This window comes from Triturus cristatus, chromosome 10 (assembly GCF_964204655.1).
Source record: "Triturus cristatus chromosome 10, aTriCri1.1, whole genome shotgun sequence".
Classification (NCBI taxonomy): Eukaryota; Metazoa; Chordata; class Amphibia; order Caudata; family Salamandridae; genus Triturus; species Triturus cristatus.
Genome location: NC_140593.1, coordinates 679,481,521 through 679,499,389, shown reverse-complemented (window position 1 = coordinate 679,499,389; position 17,869 = coordinate 679,481,521). Strand labels below are relative to the sequence as shown.

The 17,869-nt window shown below is 47.3% G+C and overlaps 1 protein-coding gene across 1 annotated transcript in view; it reads left to right on the top strand.

Annotated features, from left to right (window-relative positions):
• LOC146789901 (uncharacterized) overlaps positions 1-17,869 on the top strand; it is a 427,419-nt gene that overhangs the window by 40,891 nt on the left and 368,659 nt on the right. The window contains exon 2 of the mRNA XM_085628175.1: positions 14,440-15,642. Coding sequence (XP_085484301.1) covers positions 14,763-15,642 — 880 coding nt within the window. The 5' untranslated portion in view covers positions 14,440-14,762. The remainder of the gene's footprint in view (positions 1-14,439; positions 15,643-17,869) is intronic.

Sequence of the window (17,869 nt, the reverse complement as noted above, 5' to 3'; positions counted from 1 at the left end):
ACACAAGGAGTGCTGTAAAAGCTGTACTTTGGTAGTGTACTTAAGCCCAAAGACAAAGTAGGACCTAAAAATATTGGCAGTGAAAGGAGACAAGTAAAGCAGCTACGCTTTAGGGAATAAACAAACTCTGGAAGAGCAAGGTACAGTATGCCAGCTAACTTGCAAGAAGTGAGTAAATGGGAGTGATAATTAAGCCATCCAATGGTAAATAATGGGCAGTGTCCAAGTGCATTGACGGAAATAAAAGGACTGGAAGAAACCGCTCTATCGCTGCCTTGGCAAGACCTCATTAGAAGGTAGCAAATGGGAGCTACCAGGAGGTCAATCAATCAGGGGTTGGTGAAGCGCACTACTCACCCGCGAGGGTCTCAAGGTGCTGGGGGAGGGGTAGGTCTAGCAGCTCCGATTAGTTGAAAAGCCAGGTCTTGAGCGCCCGTCTGAAGGTGAGTAGGGTAGTCGAGCGTCTTATTTCAACTAGGAGAGCGTTCCATGCTGTGGCGGCGGTGTAGGAGAAGGCTCTCCCTCCGGGTCTGCTTCGGTGGATGCAGGGGACCTCTGCCAGGGCGAGGTCGGAAGAGCGAAGGTTCCTCTTGGGTTTGTGGAAACTCATTCGGTCGTTGAGGTATTTGGGTCCGATGTTGTTCAGGGATTTGTAAGCGTGCGTGAGTAGTTTGTAGGTGACCCTCTTCTCAATGGGGAGTCAGTGGAGCTCTCGTAGGTACGGCGTTGTGTTCCCGGCGTGGTAGTCCTAGGACGAGCCTGGCAGCGGCGTTTTGGATGGTTTGAAGTTTGCGAAGTAGTGATTTGTTGATTCCGGCGTAGAGGGAGTTGCCGTAGTCGAGCCTGCTGATGATGAGTGTGTGTGTGACGGTCTTTCGGCAGTCTGAGGGGATCCATTTGAAAGTCTTTCGTAGGGTTCGGAGGCAGTTGAAACTGAGGGAGGCAATAGCGTTGATTTGGCGGTTCATGGTGAGTGAGGAGTCGAGGATTATGCCGAGGTTCCGAGCGTGGACTGTTGGGGTCGGAGGGGGGCCGAGGGCAGGAGGCCACCAGGAGTCGTCCCCGGCTGAGGGGCTGGGTCCGAAGATGAGAACCTCGGTCTTTTCGGAGTTGAGTTTGAGGCAAATAAATGTCCTTCATCCAGGTGGCTACTCCACTCCTTCCCTCCTGGAAGCTCATTCTGGTGTCTTCGGGGTTGCTGGTTAGGGAGAGGATGAGCTGGGTGTCGTCGGTGTAGGATATGATGCTGAGTCCGTGCTGTCTGACGATGGCGGCAATGGGGGCCATGTAGATGTTGAAGAGGGTCGGGCTCGGAGAGGATCCCTGGGGAACCCCGCAGATGATGTTGGTGGGTTTGGAGAGGAAAGGGGGGAGCATGACCCTCTGTGTTCTGCTGGAGAGGAAGGATCGGATCCAGTTGAGGGCGTCTCCGCGAATTCCCGTGTTGTGGAGTCTGGTGGTCAGTGTGCAATGTGAGAGGGTGTCGAAGGCTGCAGAGAGGTCGAGGAGGATGAGGGCTGCGGTGTGTCCCTGATCGAGCAGCATGCAGATGTCATCGGTGGCCGCAATTTAGTGCTGTCTCTGTGCTGTGGTTGTTGTGGAAACCAGATTGGGAGGGGTCCAGTATGTTGTTTTCTTCGATGAAGGTTGTCAGATTTGTTCTGAGACTTTGGCTCTGAAAGGAAGGAGGGAGATGGGTCTGTAGTTCCTGAGGTCGGTTGGGTCCGCCGATGGTTTTTTGAGGAGGGGCCTCACTTCGGCACGAGGGGCCTCACTTCGGCACGCTTCCAGTCCATGGGGCAGGTGCCTGAGGCCAGGGAGGAGTTGATGGTGCGGGTTAGCTCGGGAGCGATGGCCGTGATGGCTCTGTGGAAGATGTGCAAGGGGAAGGGGTCCGTGGGGGCGCCCGAGTGGGTCTTCATTGTGGTGGTGATTAGTTCGACTGAAGCGGGGCTCCATGTGGAGAGTGTTGGGTTGGCGCTGGTTATGATTCTAGGGGCGAAGGCCGTAGTTGGTTCGTTGAAATTGTGTCAAAGAATGATAGGCAATGTGCGGGCTCCATGCCCCTTGTACAACACAATGTTTATTACAAGCGAGAGCGTATGCGCTCAACAGGCAAGACCTTAACAGTAGCAAGTCCAGCATCACACATGGCCAACCACTTGTAATTGCAACGCCTTCCCATAGAAAATAGTGGAGGTAGGGAATGAAAATAAAAATCCTTTAATGTTAAAATATATGTAAAACTTGCTTATTTAATTATAAAATATTTAATATATTTTGAATTTAAAAATGTAATGTTACAATTTTTTATTAACATATATCTGCATTAATTTTAATTCTATGTATCACTCTTCATTATTATTATTGCATATTTAAAAAGCTTTTTTTTCCTTTTGGTGGGATCTTCAGAAAAATAATTTAAATGTAATATAAACATTAATTAAAGATTTATTTCAAAATTACGATATTAGTAATATAGCGTTGCCAGATGCACTGGCATGCGTCCTGTGTCCCTGCCGCTGGGTGTCATGTACGCTCATGTTTTTTTAAATTTTGTTATTCATTTAAAATATATAAAATTAATTTACATTAATATTTATCTTAAACATATTCTTAATGCTTCTTTTCGAGTTAAATATTTTTTTTAATTTTCCCTATACTTTACCATTGTGTCATGGTAGTATAGGGTTTTTTTAAAGTAATTTACTGTCGGAATTTGTGAATAAGCATTAAGTAGTAAATGTACTGAAAAGTGTAAATTACTGAAAATTGTAAGTTACCTTTGCGAATCAGCCCCACTGTAATTTCATAAACTTGCTTCAAAAGTTTTGTTGCCTTGTAGCTGCATGCACATTCAAGTTTATTTAGGCCTAAGTAGGATGAGAAATTCCAGTATGTGCAGTAACTCATTTTACCACATGTATTGGACGTCTTAATTTTGCAGTTATTACCTGAAGATATTTACTGCAAAACTGCCTGTATATGTGGAATTCATCCTGCATATTAGCCCTCGTTTTCCAAGTACCTGCTCGGATTAGGAGGAATTTACACACCCGGTAAGAGCCTCCGCTTTTGTTTTTACAAAGAGTGCTACGTACCACCCAACATCCCATTTCAAGATAATCGTAATTGGGACCACGGGGTGTTTTCACAATCCAAGAGGCCTATATTATGTGAAAAATGAAAACAGAATTATTTGCAGATTTTATAGCAGTTACACTATCGCCCTAAACTGTAGGGTCTACATAAGCAGTGGTATTCTATGCCTCAACTTTATGCTCTTGTTTATTAGTGAAAGATAAGCTGTCCAAATCTGTAGTATTCATTGTTTACTTTGGTAAAAAGTCTAAGTTCTTTTTTCATAACCAAGGCAGTTTTTACCAGAGTTGACTGAGATCTCTGCTCAATCAACGCTATGGTTTCCGACTATCAAGAGCCTGAGTGTAAAGGTCTGGGATAGAATTCTGTGAAACAGGCGAAAGGCGTAAATAGCTAACTGTGAGCACTTTTATGCTTTGGCCTGTATTCTCAACTTGTGGTCAACCATGCTTTTACTTGTCTTCTCATTTTTGGTTTAACAAAACCAGATGAGGAACATGAAACTGATTCAGAGGGTTAAACCCGTGTGCTACCTGCTGACCATGTGGACGAGCCGTGTTGCGACTCCTTCCTCCTTCAATAGTTCTGTTTTTGGGGTTTCACTTCAGTTTTTGAGCCCAACAAAAGCCGGTTTTCATCTGACAATTGGCGATAGTTCTGAAGAGGGAATTCTGTTTTGTGTTTGCACTGCTGACCTGTTGGTGTGAGGTTATGTGGATTGGCAGGCTAATTGCAAATTGAGGAGTTTTTTTGGGCTCGACTGAGCGAAAAGGAGCTGTAGTTGCTCATCTGGTGAGGCTATATGAGGGCACTAAATGGCAAGAGGGTTTTCTGCAGCCTCTTTGGCGGTTAGTAAAAGTAACACTAAAATAATATGGCATAACGTTTTTAAAATAAAAAAAGTAACCACTAAAACCTAAACACAATCTGCATGATGGGTCAATTCACACAAATACATTGCAACCACCGTGAAACCCCAATGCATCCGCTACCAGCCCTGAATAGAATGAAATGACTGGTGCTAAAGCACATGCATGGTCCATGGCAAACCAGGTAGGTAATCTGTCTGCCCTGTCTGCCGTTGTTTGGTAAATTGTAATTACTGCATAAATTACAAACCAAAGTGAATGTGTATTGACAGTTTCTGCTTCGTAATGGTATTTTCCATCTACTCTAAATGATTTTTAGGTCTCGCCTGACCCAGCGCATGCGCTGGTCTGGCGAGACTTATTGAGAGGGCTCCAAAAAGTGCTACCAGGCCAGCCTAGAGCTACCGTGCATGTGAGCGGCCGCGCGCGCCATGCTTTACCGAGATTACTTTCGGTTTCGCGGCCGCTTTGATGTTTGATTGCGATTGCGATCACTTTCGCGGCCGCACGGCCACTTTGCATAGCCAATAGGTCTCGCTTTTGGGACCTTATAAGTATTTAGTTATGCAACTGGTGCATGGCTAAACACTTATAAGGTCCCAAAGGCGAGACCTATTGGCTATGCCAATGCTTGTTTTGTATATCATTAACACGGGAAACCACAAATCATGCCTTAAGCTTACCACCTCTCACTGTTTTAATTAGGTTGTGGAATTTTTTACAATTTCTACTTGTCCAAGGGATGGGATGCTTCAGAAATCTACTTATCCCTAAAACAATCAGCTTGTCTCTTTTAGAGCAGTGAGGTGACAAATGATGGCAGTGTCCTCACATCAGAGCTCTCCTATAATACTCTGTGCCATTGCTCATATAATATCCATCCACGTTAGTATTCTAGCAAGACTCTGATTTTGCTCCTTTTCTCAAATCTGCATCAGGGTTTGAAATTAGGCAGAAAGTGATAGTTCTATGGTTGGAATTCTCTTGGGGTCTCCTACATACACACTTAAATGTTACCCACTCTTGATTTGACCTATGCCGTTGGCAAGGGAGGGAGTAAAACATGTTCTGTGGTGTGAGTGGCAAGGGAGTGTAGGGAAACTGAATTGGCCCCCATCAGTAGATTGTTGCACAAGCAGATATAATCGTGTTTGTGTTTGCTGATGCAGAAATTGAATTCGCCAAAGTTTGCGTAGGGTACGGTTTCCAGACTCTGAGACTGAAGACTTGTGAAAGCCTGAAATCCGTAAATCTAAGCCATTGCAAAGGCATAAACCTGCAGGTGCACTTTTGTGAATTTCTTTAAAGATCAGGCCCCTGATTTGTTTTTCATATTACCCTTAACGATTTTACATTGATTCTCCATTAATCATTTTTTAATTATTGCGTGCATCACATACCTTTTACTAAATGATGCCTAAGAGTAATGGCATTTAAAGTTGCACAGTAGTTGAACAAAACGTTTCTTTATTTTGCACGTTTTCATAAAAACAGCAATTTTCCGTTTCATGCTTCTGGGTGTATTTACATGCAGTCAGGGAGCATAGTAAATAGCCTCAAATTGTAAATTGTGATGGGAGGAGCCTAGCGCGCAACCAAGATGGCCGCGTAGGTGCGAGGCTCCCGCACCCCCCTTGCTGTCTCTGCGAGGTTGGGTCGCGGGGCTTTGTGTGTTGGTGTGGCCTCGCTGGGAGATCCTGCCTGCCCGCCGGCTGTGATCCACCCCGCGGATCTGAGGTGGCCCCCCCCCCCCGGAGCCCGTGAAGCGGTTTGCTGCTCTTCACGACGTGGCTGGTGCGACCAGGAGACTGGGACCATGGCCACGAAACAAGATGGTGACCGGGCAAAGATAAAATCGACCCGGCTTGGCGCAGCCCATCAGTCCAACAGCATGGACCGCTATACCCTCCAGAAGGGATCTCCCGAGGTGCCACGCAGGTCCCCTGAGGGCCCTACTGATGCTCCTGATCTGCCCACGGATCTGACTCTGCGGGATGTCATGGGCGCCATCGCCGAGATGAAGGCCTCGGTGGGCCAGCGTTTCGATACACTGGCGCAGAAGATCGACTCGGTCCTCGTGGATGTTGGCCTGGTAAGGGCCGATCTTTCCAAAACCAACGACCGAGTCGATTCTTTGGCCCACACCGCATCAGGCCTTACGACAGATGTGGCGGCCCTGCAAACGGAGGTACGCCGGCTTAGTCTGGCGAGTGCGCTGATGGATCGCCGCCTGGAGGACTCCGAGAGTCGGGCCCGGAGGAACAACATCCGCATCATCGGGGTGCCTGAGGGACGTGAGGAGGCGGCGGCTGACCTCTTCGTGGAAGACCTGATTGTTACCCATCTCCAGCCACGGGGGCTGAGTAAATTTTTCGCGGTGGAGAGGGCCCACAGGGTTCCCGGGGGAAGGCCTAAGGTCGGCGCCCCTCCGAGACCTCTCATTGCCCGGATTTTCAACTTTCGGGACAGAGACGCTATCCTGCAATCCTCCAGACTACAGGGACCGCTTAGACTTAAAAATATGGACGTTAATTTTTATCCTGATTTCACCCCAGCGGTCCAGAAGCAGAGACTGAGCTTCCTCGGTGTCAAGCGCCGTCTTCGGGATCTAAACCTCAAATACGCCATGCTTTTCCCAGCTAAGCTGCGAGTGGAGGTGGATGGTCGCACGCACTTTTTTGATCGTCCCGAAGCGGCCGGGGACTGGCTGGATACTCTGTCTGGGGATCGGGATCGGGGGGCCGGGGGGGGAGCGGTGGGGGGAGAGGGCTCGCCGGATCAGAACTGAGGGACTAATATTAGGCCTCGCTCGGGACGAACTTGATGCCACTTTTGACCATGCGTCTGTTCGTGTAAGTTCCCCTCCTATGGAGGTTGTGTGGGGTCTCTTGGGGGTTCTCCCTCCTCCTCTGGGGGTCTAGTTAGTTTAACTATCTATGGGGCGACAGGCACACTGCACGTTGGGGGGGCTGTTTGGGCTCATGCAGGTGTGCAGGGAGGGGGGAGTTTTGTTGGGGTGGGTGGGCAGGGATGGGGTGGTGTTCGTTTTTATCACAAGGCAAACTTATTTTTGTGTTGGTTCTAAGGTGCTCTCAGGGGGACGAATGATGGCTTCTGTGTATGATGGGGGGTAGGGAATTAACTTTGTTGTCTTGGAACGTTAATGGACTGGGGGACAGGATCAAACGAGGTGTGGTCCTGCAGTTTTTGAAGCGACTCTCGCCCGATGTAGTCTTTCTGCAGGAGACACACCTTATTGGCAATTCCTTCTGTGCCATGAATCGGCGTGGCTACCGCCTTGTGGCCCACTCGGGCTTCACGTCAGGCTCAAGGGGTGTGGGCATCATGGTAAAGAACTCGCTCCCGTTGGAAATTGATGAGGTGCTCCACGATGATAGGGGACGTTACACTGTCTTGGTGGGTAGAATGGAGGGCAAAGTGGTTGTCTTTGTGTCAGTATACGTCCCACCGGGGCTGCAGTCGACCAGCTTTGCAGACCTGGGGCGCCTCCTCCTTGGCCTTCCGGGGGGGCTTCTGGTGGTGGGGGGGGACTTCAATGCGGTGGTTTCTGGGACTGTGGATCGTCACCCCCCCTAGGGACCTCCCCCGGGCACAGGCGTGGCTATCCGGCCTCTTGGATACCCTGGGATTGGTGGACTGCTGGCGCTTAAAACATCCCACGCAGCTGCAGTACACTTTCCACTCGGGGGCCCATGGTAGTCTCTCACGGCTTGATTATGTCCTTGTCCCGGCGGCCTATGTCGGGAGGGTGGGAGAGGTGCGCCATTTGGCACGGGGTATCTCGGATCACTCCCCGCTCCTGTTACACTTCGATGTCTTTCCGAGGGGTGAGGGTAGGGTAGTCCCAATCAATTCCTGGTACCTGTGCGACCCCACCATTCGCGCTGACTTGATTAAATCCCTGCAGCGATATTTTGAGGAGAATGTGGGGTCTGTGCCTTCGGCTATCTCCCTGTGGGAGGCCTTCAAGACAGTTCTCAGAGGAGAGGCCCTATCCCTTATTTCCAACGCCCGGAGGCGCGAGCGGGAGGAGGTGACCCGGGTGGAGGCTGAAATAGCCGAATTGGAGGGTAATCTAGAAGGTGGGGTGACGGATGCTGCACTACATATCCTCCAACTCAAGCAGGCGGCCTATAGGGCCCTCGTCACGGAGGCGGCCAGGGGCCTCAGTAGAGAGCAACAGGGGCGACTGTATGATGTGGGTGATAAGGCTGGTAAACTGATAGCGTGGTTGGACAAAAAGGAGAGAGCGAATCGTGTGGTCCCGCTGATTGAGAAAACTGATGGTGTGTGTGTAACTGAGCCAGAAGACATTGTCTCCTGTTTCGCGGATTATTTCCGCGAGGTGTATTCCCCGGTCTCTTCCTGCTCTGAAGAGGATTCCCGTGCCCTGCTTAGGGATATCGCGCTGCCTTCCCTTTCGGAGGAGGACAGAGTGTCGCTGGACGCCGCTCCCACCTCCGACGAAATCGCCCTCGCCATACGTTCGGTCGCTTCTGGCAAGGCCATGGGCCCGAATGGTATCCCTATCGAGTTGTACAAGTTGCGACCGGATACACTGGCGCCCCACCTCCGCGCAATGTTCCTGGCGGCCCACTCGCTGGGCTCCCTCCCGCTGGACCAGCGTCTGGCTACAATCGTGGTGATCCACAAGGAAGGGAGACCTCGGGACCGGGTTACATCCTATCGGCCTATCTCGCTACTGAATGCGGAGCCCAAAATTCTCGCCAAGGTACTGGCCAATCGGCTGGTCGGCATGGTGGGCGATCTGGTTCATCAGGACCAGTCCGGCTTTATTCCCCATCGCAACACGGCCCTTTACCTGCGGCGTTTGCATGGGGTGCTCGCACGTGTCCCATTCACACGGGAGCCGGCCATTTTGGCGTCCTTAGACGCCACCATGGCGTTTGATACGCTGGAGTGGCCATACATTTGGGCGATGCTTGCGAAGTTTGGATTTGGCCCAGGGTTCATCAGTTGGGTCAAATTGTTGTATTCAGGCCCATTGGCGCAGGTGGTGGTGAACGGAAGAGTATCGGCCCCGTTCGAGCTGGGCCGGGGCACGCGACAGGGCTGCCCCTTGTCGCCGCTCCTGTTTGCGCTTGCCTTGGAGCCCCTGGCGGAGTGGCTGCGGTGGCATCCCTCTATCCGCGGTCTCCGCTGGACCCCTGAGTATGAGGACCGCGTGTCCCTATACGCTGATGACATCCTCTTGTACCTCGCCTCCCCACGTAAATCACTGATAGTACTGGTTGATGTTTTACACTCATTCGGTCGCAACTCCGGCCTTGTCATCAACTGGGCTAAATCATGTGTGTATGTGCTCTCTGGGGAGGCTCCCATCCTCCCGCGGGGCTGTCCGATTCAGATCGCCTCGCGGGGGTTCAGGTACTTGGGTGTCTTCATTACTCTGGACCCGGAGGCCCGCTACGAACGGAACTTGCTTCCCCCCCCTCCAGCGCCTGAAGGAGGACGTCGCGCGTTGGCGGCGCCTGCCGCTTTCGCCGCTCGGCCGGGCGGCATTGTTCAAGATGATGTCGTTGCCACGCTTCCTGTACGCTTTGCAGAACAATATGGACTTAGTCCCGGCGTACTACTTCCGTGAGGTGGAGAGTCTGCAGCGCCGCCTGTTCTGGGACGGGAGGCCGCGTATTGCCCTGGCGAAGTTGACGCTCCCATGGTATGACGGGGGATTGCTCTCCCTGATATTAAACGGTACTATTGGGCCTCCCAGCTAGCTGCAATTAACCATGGCCTATACGGGCCCGCCTTAAACCCGGCATTTGAAATGGACAAGATGCTATTGCCAGGTGGCGACTATAATCGAGCGCTCTATTCTAGCGCGCCCGACGCTCGTCTGACGGGCCCCACGCGTGTCATGGTACAGGTGTGGCACGCGGCCAATGCAGCTATGGGGTGGAAGGACCGTTTGACCCGGGCGTCACCACTATACGCGTCTGAGCGGTTGGGCTCCCTGTGGACCTCTAAGGGCTTTGAGAAGTGGGACATAATCGGCATTAGTAAAGTGGGGGATCTCTGGACGAGGGGAGGATTTAAAACGTTTGAGATGCTGCAGACGGAATTTCAGTTGCAGGGCAGTGAATACTTTCGGTATTTGCAGGTCCGTCATGCGCTGGGCTCCGTCTTTTCGGACGTTGGCTCCATCCCGGAATATTCCCCCCTGGAGGACAGAATGCTGGATGGGCACGTCCCGGACAGCACGATCTCCTTGATATACAAAAAGCTGATTAACGACCGCTCGGGCCTGTTAACTGCCCTTCGTGCGGCTTGGGTTGCCGACGGGCTGGAGCTGGACGACGAGGACTGGACCTCTGCGGTGGCCTCCCCGAAGGAGGTGGCCATACCGGCTCGCCTTCGCTTCGTCCAGCTCAAGATACTCCACCGGGTCTACATGACGGGCCAAAGCTTCTGCGTATGGGCTATGCCGAAGATGGGTTGTGTAAGCGTGGGTGTGGTGCTTTGGGGACCTTTCTGCATATCTTGTGGGAATGCCCGGAGGTGGAGCGATTCTGGCGTGGTGGGCATGAGGTCTTGCGAGTGGTTACGCATGTGGCGCTGCTGCCTGAAGCGAGGAGGTGCCTGTTGAATGTGTGGGAACCAACTGATTACTCGGCGCCGCAGACGTGGTGGGTGACTCTGGGATATATGATAGCCAAGCGTGACATTGCTCAGCTGTGGGGATCCCAGAGGCCCCCGACGGTGTCGGCCTGGAAAGAACACATGGACTGGTGCATGTTTCGAGAAAAGGTGGTGTATGTGGCGAGGGGTAAGCCTGGGACATGGGTGAAAGTATGGGGCCCCTGGAACGCCTACCGCGGGAGTATCTGTGCACCACCGTTGCTGCCTGATACCTCTCCAGCCCCGTCCCCTTAGCCGACTCCTTTCTCCGGTACCGGGCATTGGGTTCCCCCAGTCCTCGCTCTGTTCTCTTCCCCCTCTTTAGACTCCTGTGATAGTTGGGATTCCCCCCTCTAGGGGAGCACGTGCTGCTATTTCCGATCGTGGGTTGCCTTGTGGGTGTGGTTTTTCTTGTTCTTAATTTAAAATGAAACCGTATAGTGGGGTCTGGCTACTGTGGCTTTTGACGTTGTTACCTCCTGAGCATGCTACTCTGCAACGCCACGTGTTTTATAAATGTATGTCTTATGCTCCTATCATTGCTAGCGGCCGGCCGGAAGGTTGTAGGCCCATACTTGTATATTCTTGAGACTTGTAATAAACGGTTTAAAAAAAAAAAAAAAAAAATTTGTAAATTGTGCCAACATGTACACATTTTTATACTGAAACCACAATCAGTAATGCAAACTGAGCTCACAGCATTTCCATACAGTGCACATTCTAATAGTAAAGACTTCATTTTAACTAATTATATATAGAGATTTGAACAACTTGCACAGATGAATTCATATCTTGACTTAGTGACAGAGAATCATTTTTCACATATCCATACTGTGGTTCTTTAAACCTGTATCCAAAGCGGGCTTGGGCTACTTGTCCAGTGGACAAAACAAACATGAAAACATTTTGACAATATGTCATGGGCAATGAGAATTTCACACCCCTGATCAATAAAATATATATATTCACAAAATAAAAAGTTACAGGGACCTTATAGTTAGGCTCAGATTTTGCACACCACCATGTAATCTTTCATACACCCACTCCAACTTTCACACTACCGTTCTTGAAACCATTGACAAACCCATACCAGTACTTGCATACTCACTCACTGATTCATAGGCTACACACACATCCACTCATTCACCCATTTAACCACTTGTACATCAACTCACTCACTAATAAAACCACTGATATATCTACTCATACAGCCACTCAGTCACTCACACTCTGTCACCAATAGAGCTACTCACACACCTACTTACTCACCTATAGTCAATCACACAGCCACTTGCTCACCTATACCGTTGTACACACACCAATTCACTTATTCATACTTACTCACCTATTCAGTCACTGACACAAGCACACACTCACCCATACAGATAATCTCACAATCACTTACTCACACATACAGTCACTTATATTCTCCAACACTCACCTATACTGCCTTTCACATATGCAGATACTCACCCATATACCACTGATACATTCATTAACTCACCGACAGCCATACGCACACTCACTCACCCATACAGCCCCTCTCAGATGTACTTACAAACCCATTCAGCCACTGATTCACCCACTCACTCATCCATGCAGGAAGTCACATGACTCCTCACCCACCCAGACAGACACTCATACGCCCATACAGGTACTCAGACAACCGATCAATAACCAATAGAGCCACTCCTGTACCTACTCACTATCCCATGCAGCCACTTACACACCAACTGACAGACTGATACTGACACAAATTTAGTCACTCACCCACACATTGACTGAGACATGTATAATCACTCACTTATACAGTCAGTCACGCACCCACTAAATCATTCATACAGGGACTCATACACCCACTGATTCATTAATACACCTTGGTGTATATATATATTTAATACTCATAAACTTTTTAGACACACTCGTAGTCACAGCATGATGTCATCAGTGATGTCATCAGTGATGCCACTGACCATGTCATGAGTGATGTAATATGTGAGGTCATAAGCAGTGCATTGCGGGGGTGCAAGTTACAATTAGCTCAGCTAACTATAACTGCTGAATTTCTCTGGTTTTGTGCGTGTGAAATCTGTGCCTAACTATAACGTCCCTGTAACCTTTGTTTTTTTTTGTGAATATCTAAGGTAAATTTAATTACATTTCCTAACTATAGCAGCCCTTTAACCTTTGTTTTTTTCAGTGAATTTTCAAGGTTTTTTAATGCTAAATCCTAACTATAACTTACCTGTAACCTTTGTTTTTTTTCAGTGAATTTCCATGGTTTTTTAAGTAGCAATGGTGTTTGCAGAATGGTGTGGAAAGGGGTCGGGCCTCTGACCAGCTCTCAGGAATCCTGCTTTGTAGGACTGACAGAAAGTAACAGGAGAGCTTCTTGGTCCCCAAGGTACTTTAGCATCCAAGAGAACTTTATTCCCCAACCAGTAGTGTGCCAGGAGACGTGTTTGCAGAGTGGTGCAGAAAGGGGGCGTGGCCTCCAAAGACCCCTAGAAACCGGACTGTGTGGGACTTGCTGAAGGTAACAGGAGTGATAGTTGGCCCCCAAATACCCTCAATACCCAAGGGGACTTCATCTCCCAACTAGTACTATACCAGGATGAGCGTTTGCCGAATGGTGTTGAAAGGATGTCCTTAATGATTGCACAGGTAGTGCCTGCATGATTCTGAGTGCCATTGCTGCTGAGTTTGGCACCAAGGACCAAAGTATTGTCTTGTTGTTTAGTGAACTTGGGCCCTAAGCCACAGGAGCCCCTGGTGTTATTTCCACAAGATGTAACATAACCACTGCAGCGATTGTCTGTAAACTTTGTTCTGCTGAAATGTGTATGTCGGGTTGAAGAAGATCACAGCACACAATCTCCAAGTGCTTTTCATGAATATGCTACAAAGACAGATTGGCCGCTGTTGTCTCAAACTGTCTTCAAGTAAATGCTGATATTCACACATCTATCCTCCCAGGGCCAGGCCTCTGCTTAACTTAGTAATCTAGAAAATATGTGGCTATATACCATTCCTTGTTTGAAAAGAAAAAGTGCATTTATTTACCTTCAATAGATTTCTCCAGCATTGGTGTCATTGATATGGTCAAGTGCAGTGCCTCATCCTTATCCTTCCTGAAGTCTCTGGCCTTACTTTTTTTTTTATAAAGTATTTAAGAGGGTGCCAGAATCGACATCTGCCATGTCTCGTACAACCCAACTGTCTGTCTAGTAGGAGCAACCTCGATTTTGTGACTTCTAAAAGGCCATTTTGAATTGATTTTTGTTCTTGAACTTCTTTCTTTATACCATGTCAGGTAGTGTATTTGAATTGGGATTTTGACCCAAATTATCAAATTTGATTTTGTGATATGGATTAAAAGTTGACAGACGCTACCTCCTAATGGTCACTCCTCAGTGCCAAGAAGGTTTTATGCAGCATGCCCAAATAGAAGAACCGTTATAAAGGTAAGTACGCTTTTATCTTGAACTCAAATGTGTTGGGCATGTGCTAACTTTTGGAAGTATTCCTAAATACACATTTTGTTGATTGATCTTCTGGTAAAGCTAATTTGAAACGGAGTCTAATGTGTGAATAGATTCATTTAATTTATACAGAGAACCGAAAAATTGGTTTTCGTATTTTTTTGTTCTAGAGGAAACTGATGATTTTGGATAAAGTCTGCCTCAATGTTTTGTGTGTTAAATTTACCACATCGTAAATTATCAGACAGCATGGCCCACCTTGAGTACAATATGACATAAGAAATTCTTGGGTGTTGGTTCATCTTTTTTTATTTTATATTTCACAGGAGGAAGTGAGTTGAAGTGCTATAACTACTAGACAGTGTGAGTCATCGATTTATCACTTTCCTTCTCATCGCCGCAGACAAATGTAAAAAGAGCTCTTCCTCTCTCACTGAATGTTCACCACCACCGTGGGAAGTACATTGACTACTTGGTCTTGTGACTTTCATTCAGGTTTGCCTGTGGATCGTAACGTTGCGTACAAATAAGTCTGTCCAACATCATTGTTGCTAACTTCAATCAACCTCTGTGGCAGTACATTACTCGGTGAAAGAAATCAAGAATGTGTCTCTGCTAAGATTCCACCAGAGACCCAAAGGATTTTGCCATGGAGTGCCTCAAAGTAGCATCTGCTGTTTGTTTCCTGTGGACTTTGCTGACTTATGTAGCTTCTCAGAATCTGATTAAGAATTCCAGAGACCAAAAGACAGAGCACCAGCTGCTTATCAACGAAGTCAATGCAGACAACCCAGGTCTGGACACCTCTGAATTTGTGGAGCTGTATCATACAAGTGGCCGGAAATTCCCCCTAGATGGCTACTTTGTTGTCTTTTACAATGGAAAGTTCAATACAGCCTATAAAGTGTTAAATCTCAATGGGTTTTTTACAGATGAAAGGGGATTCTTCCTTGTAGGGTCCTCAACTGTGACTCCGAGTCCATCTGTGGTTTTAGCTCCCAACACCATCCAAAATGGGCCGGATGCAATCGCTTTGTATCAAGGCACGGGTGTATACCGAGAGAACATGCGGGTTACCAATGACGGGTTGATTGATGCATTGGTGCACAAATCCAAAGACACTGATAAGGCAGATGTGTTAATCAGTGTTTTGACTCCAGGTAGGGAGGCTTTCTTGGAGGATCCTCTGTTCAGGATTACAGATGAGTCCATTGAACGCTGCCTTGGCCCCGATTCCCAGTGGACTTTCCAAGTTTCTGCACCATCCCCAGGCAAAGAGAACCACTGCGGCTCTTCCCCTATGTGGAACTCCTCGTTGGCCATTGTTATCAATGAGGTTAGCACCGTGTCCTCCCATGGGGAATTTGAATTTGTGGAGCTCCAGGGACCACCATCAGCCCATTTAGAAGGCTTAGTGTTGGTACTTCTCGATGGAAAAACTAAACAAGTCTACTTCTCCATGGATATTCAAGGGAAGACTTCTCTAGACGGACTGTTTCTAATTGGACCTGCACATCCCAAAGTTGAAGGTAAGGACTGAAAAACTAGACTTTCAATATTGGTAAATAATTGTTCAATCTTTAACCTCTGTCTTGGCATGGTCTTTACATCAAACAGTAGAATAATGTTAATGTTTGCATTGTGTTACACGATTCTGTGGCAATGCACTTATCGTTGCAGTCTTTAATGAACAAACCTAGTCAACATTTTTGGTCTGGAGCCATTTCTATGTCTGCATGTTCCACAATAAATGTTGTACACTATGGGAACTGATCCCCAGTGTTTTATTTGAGTTGGTGGTTGCAAGTGGGGCCCACCGGCATTGATTTTTTTGGGACCCATACTTATTTTTCCTCAATAGACTTTGACCCAGTGCAAGAGGGAAAACCACAAAAAGGGGAAAGTAGGAAGAGAAGATTGGAAAAACAGTGACAAATAAAGAAAGCAAGGGTGAGGTGAAAGAGAGCATGCAAGAGTGAGATAAATGGGCATGGAGTTTCCAGTGGTGGGTGAAGGAGGCATGAGGTGGATTCAAGAAAATGCAGCCTTGGTATTCAGCACACCTGACCATCGATAGCGCTAGCCGCGGGGTTCTGAGCAAAACTTGCATTCCAAAGCTTCGAGCCTGGTTTAGATTTTGGCGGGCGGGTTACTCTGTCACACCGGTGACGGATATAATCCAATAGGATATATAAAATGGGATTTATATTTTAGAAGACAGGATATCCGTCACCGTTGTGATGGAGTAACCCGTCTGCCAAGATCTAAATCAGGCCCTTAATCGTTTAAAAATTAGGCGCTGCTGATCCCCCTTTTCGATGGGTCACAATATAAGTAAGAAGGTGGAGTAGTACATTTGCTTTAAGTCCTTCATTATAGGTAATATATTTCAAATAAGGAGGAATGTTTTTAATTTTAAAACAATTGAGAACATGTGAAAAAAGGTTGTTTAGACTATTGAGGTTTTGAAGTCCGAGGTATTTACCCAGGAAAGGACGTACAGCACACCGCTCCATCCCCATTTCGAATAACATGTTGCTGTGTGTGAAGTGTTTGTCGCACCGCAGAGGATTTCCAGTGCCAAATCTTTTCAAAACCATGTAATGGACCCACAGCTCATTGAGCAGTACATAAACACCATAGAGAGACGTAATAGAAAGTATCACCTATAGAATATCCTCAAACCCCATATGCAAGATTGGCACAGTAATGTTGAAATATGTAGATGTTAGTGGGTTTGCATACAATAGAACTGTAAAAAATACATGGTTGTTAATGGTTAAAATGATAGTGATCCATAGTTCACGTTTTCAAAGTGAGCGCTAAACCCTTTACCACAGTGTGGACCCAAATACTTTAAAGTTAAGTTTTTTCATATATTTAAACTCCCAACTTAAGTGATTTAAAGTTGCATTTAAAAATTCCATTGCATAGGACTTAAAAGCAAATGTTGCTTTATGTAAATGAATGTCTCCTCATTTTAAATATGGCTAGGGTTCAAAAGGAACAATCTTTATGAATTCATTTTCACTTGCATTGTGATCTCCCAAATATCACCCTTGAGGTACTTCTTTTCTTCATTTGTACGAGGTAAAAACTTATTTTTGATTTGTAAAAGAAAGATCCTTAATATGTATTGATTGTGAGCTATTTGGGTGGTGGTTCTTGTGTTGTGGGTATTTTCAGGATTTGGACCGATTGCAATTCCTGTAAGGTTAGGGAATCATCTGCTTCTAACGTGCTTCTGTATATTGTACAGTCTTGCACCACTGTTTGTATGGTGCTTTCTGGTGGTCGAGTCAGCAGTGACCACCAAAATAGAACAGCCACATAGGGGTACCCTGACGTATGAAATCATTAAAAACAAAACTGACTGCGATATATTCCTTCACAATTTAACTATGACTAAAGGCAGCATGGACACCAGTTGGAAGGCAGTGAGCTGGACAATGACTCATTACGTTTTTCAAGTAGATAGCTAGAAAATAATTATGAAATCACACGTTGTGCCAGGCCCAAATGGTCTAACCCAAGCATTATTTAAAAAGAATCCAAAGTTTTGGGCTGATCGGCTCAATGTGCTTTATACCCACTTTTTATAGACAAGAGAAATTCCGAAGTCCTGGAGGGGCTTGATAATCCACCCAATCTATAAAGGCGGGGATACCACCAAACCTAAGAATTTATTGTCTTATCTCGATGCTTGATGCTGAAGCTAAATGCTTCGCAGACCTGCTGCTCTCAGACCTTGATATC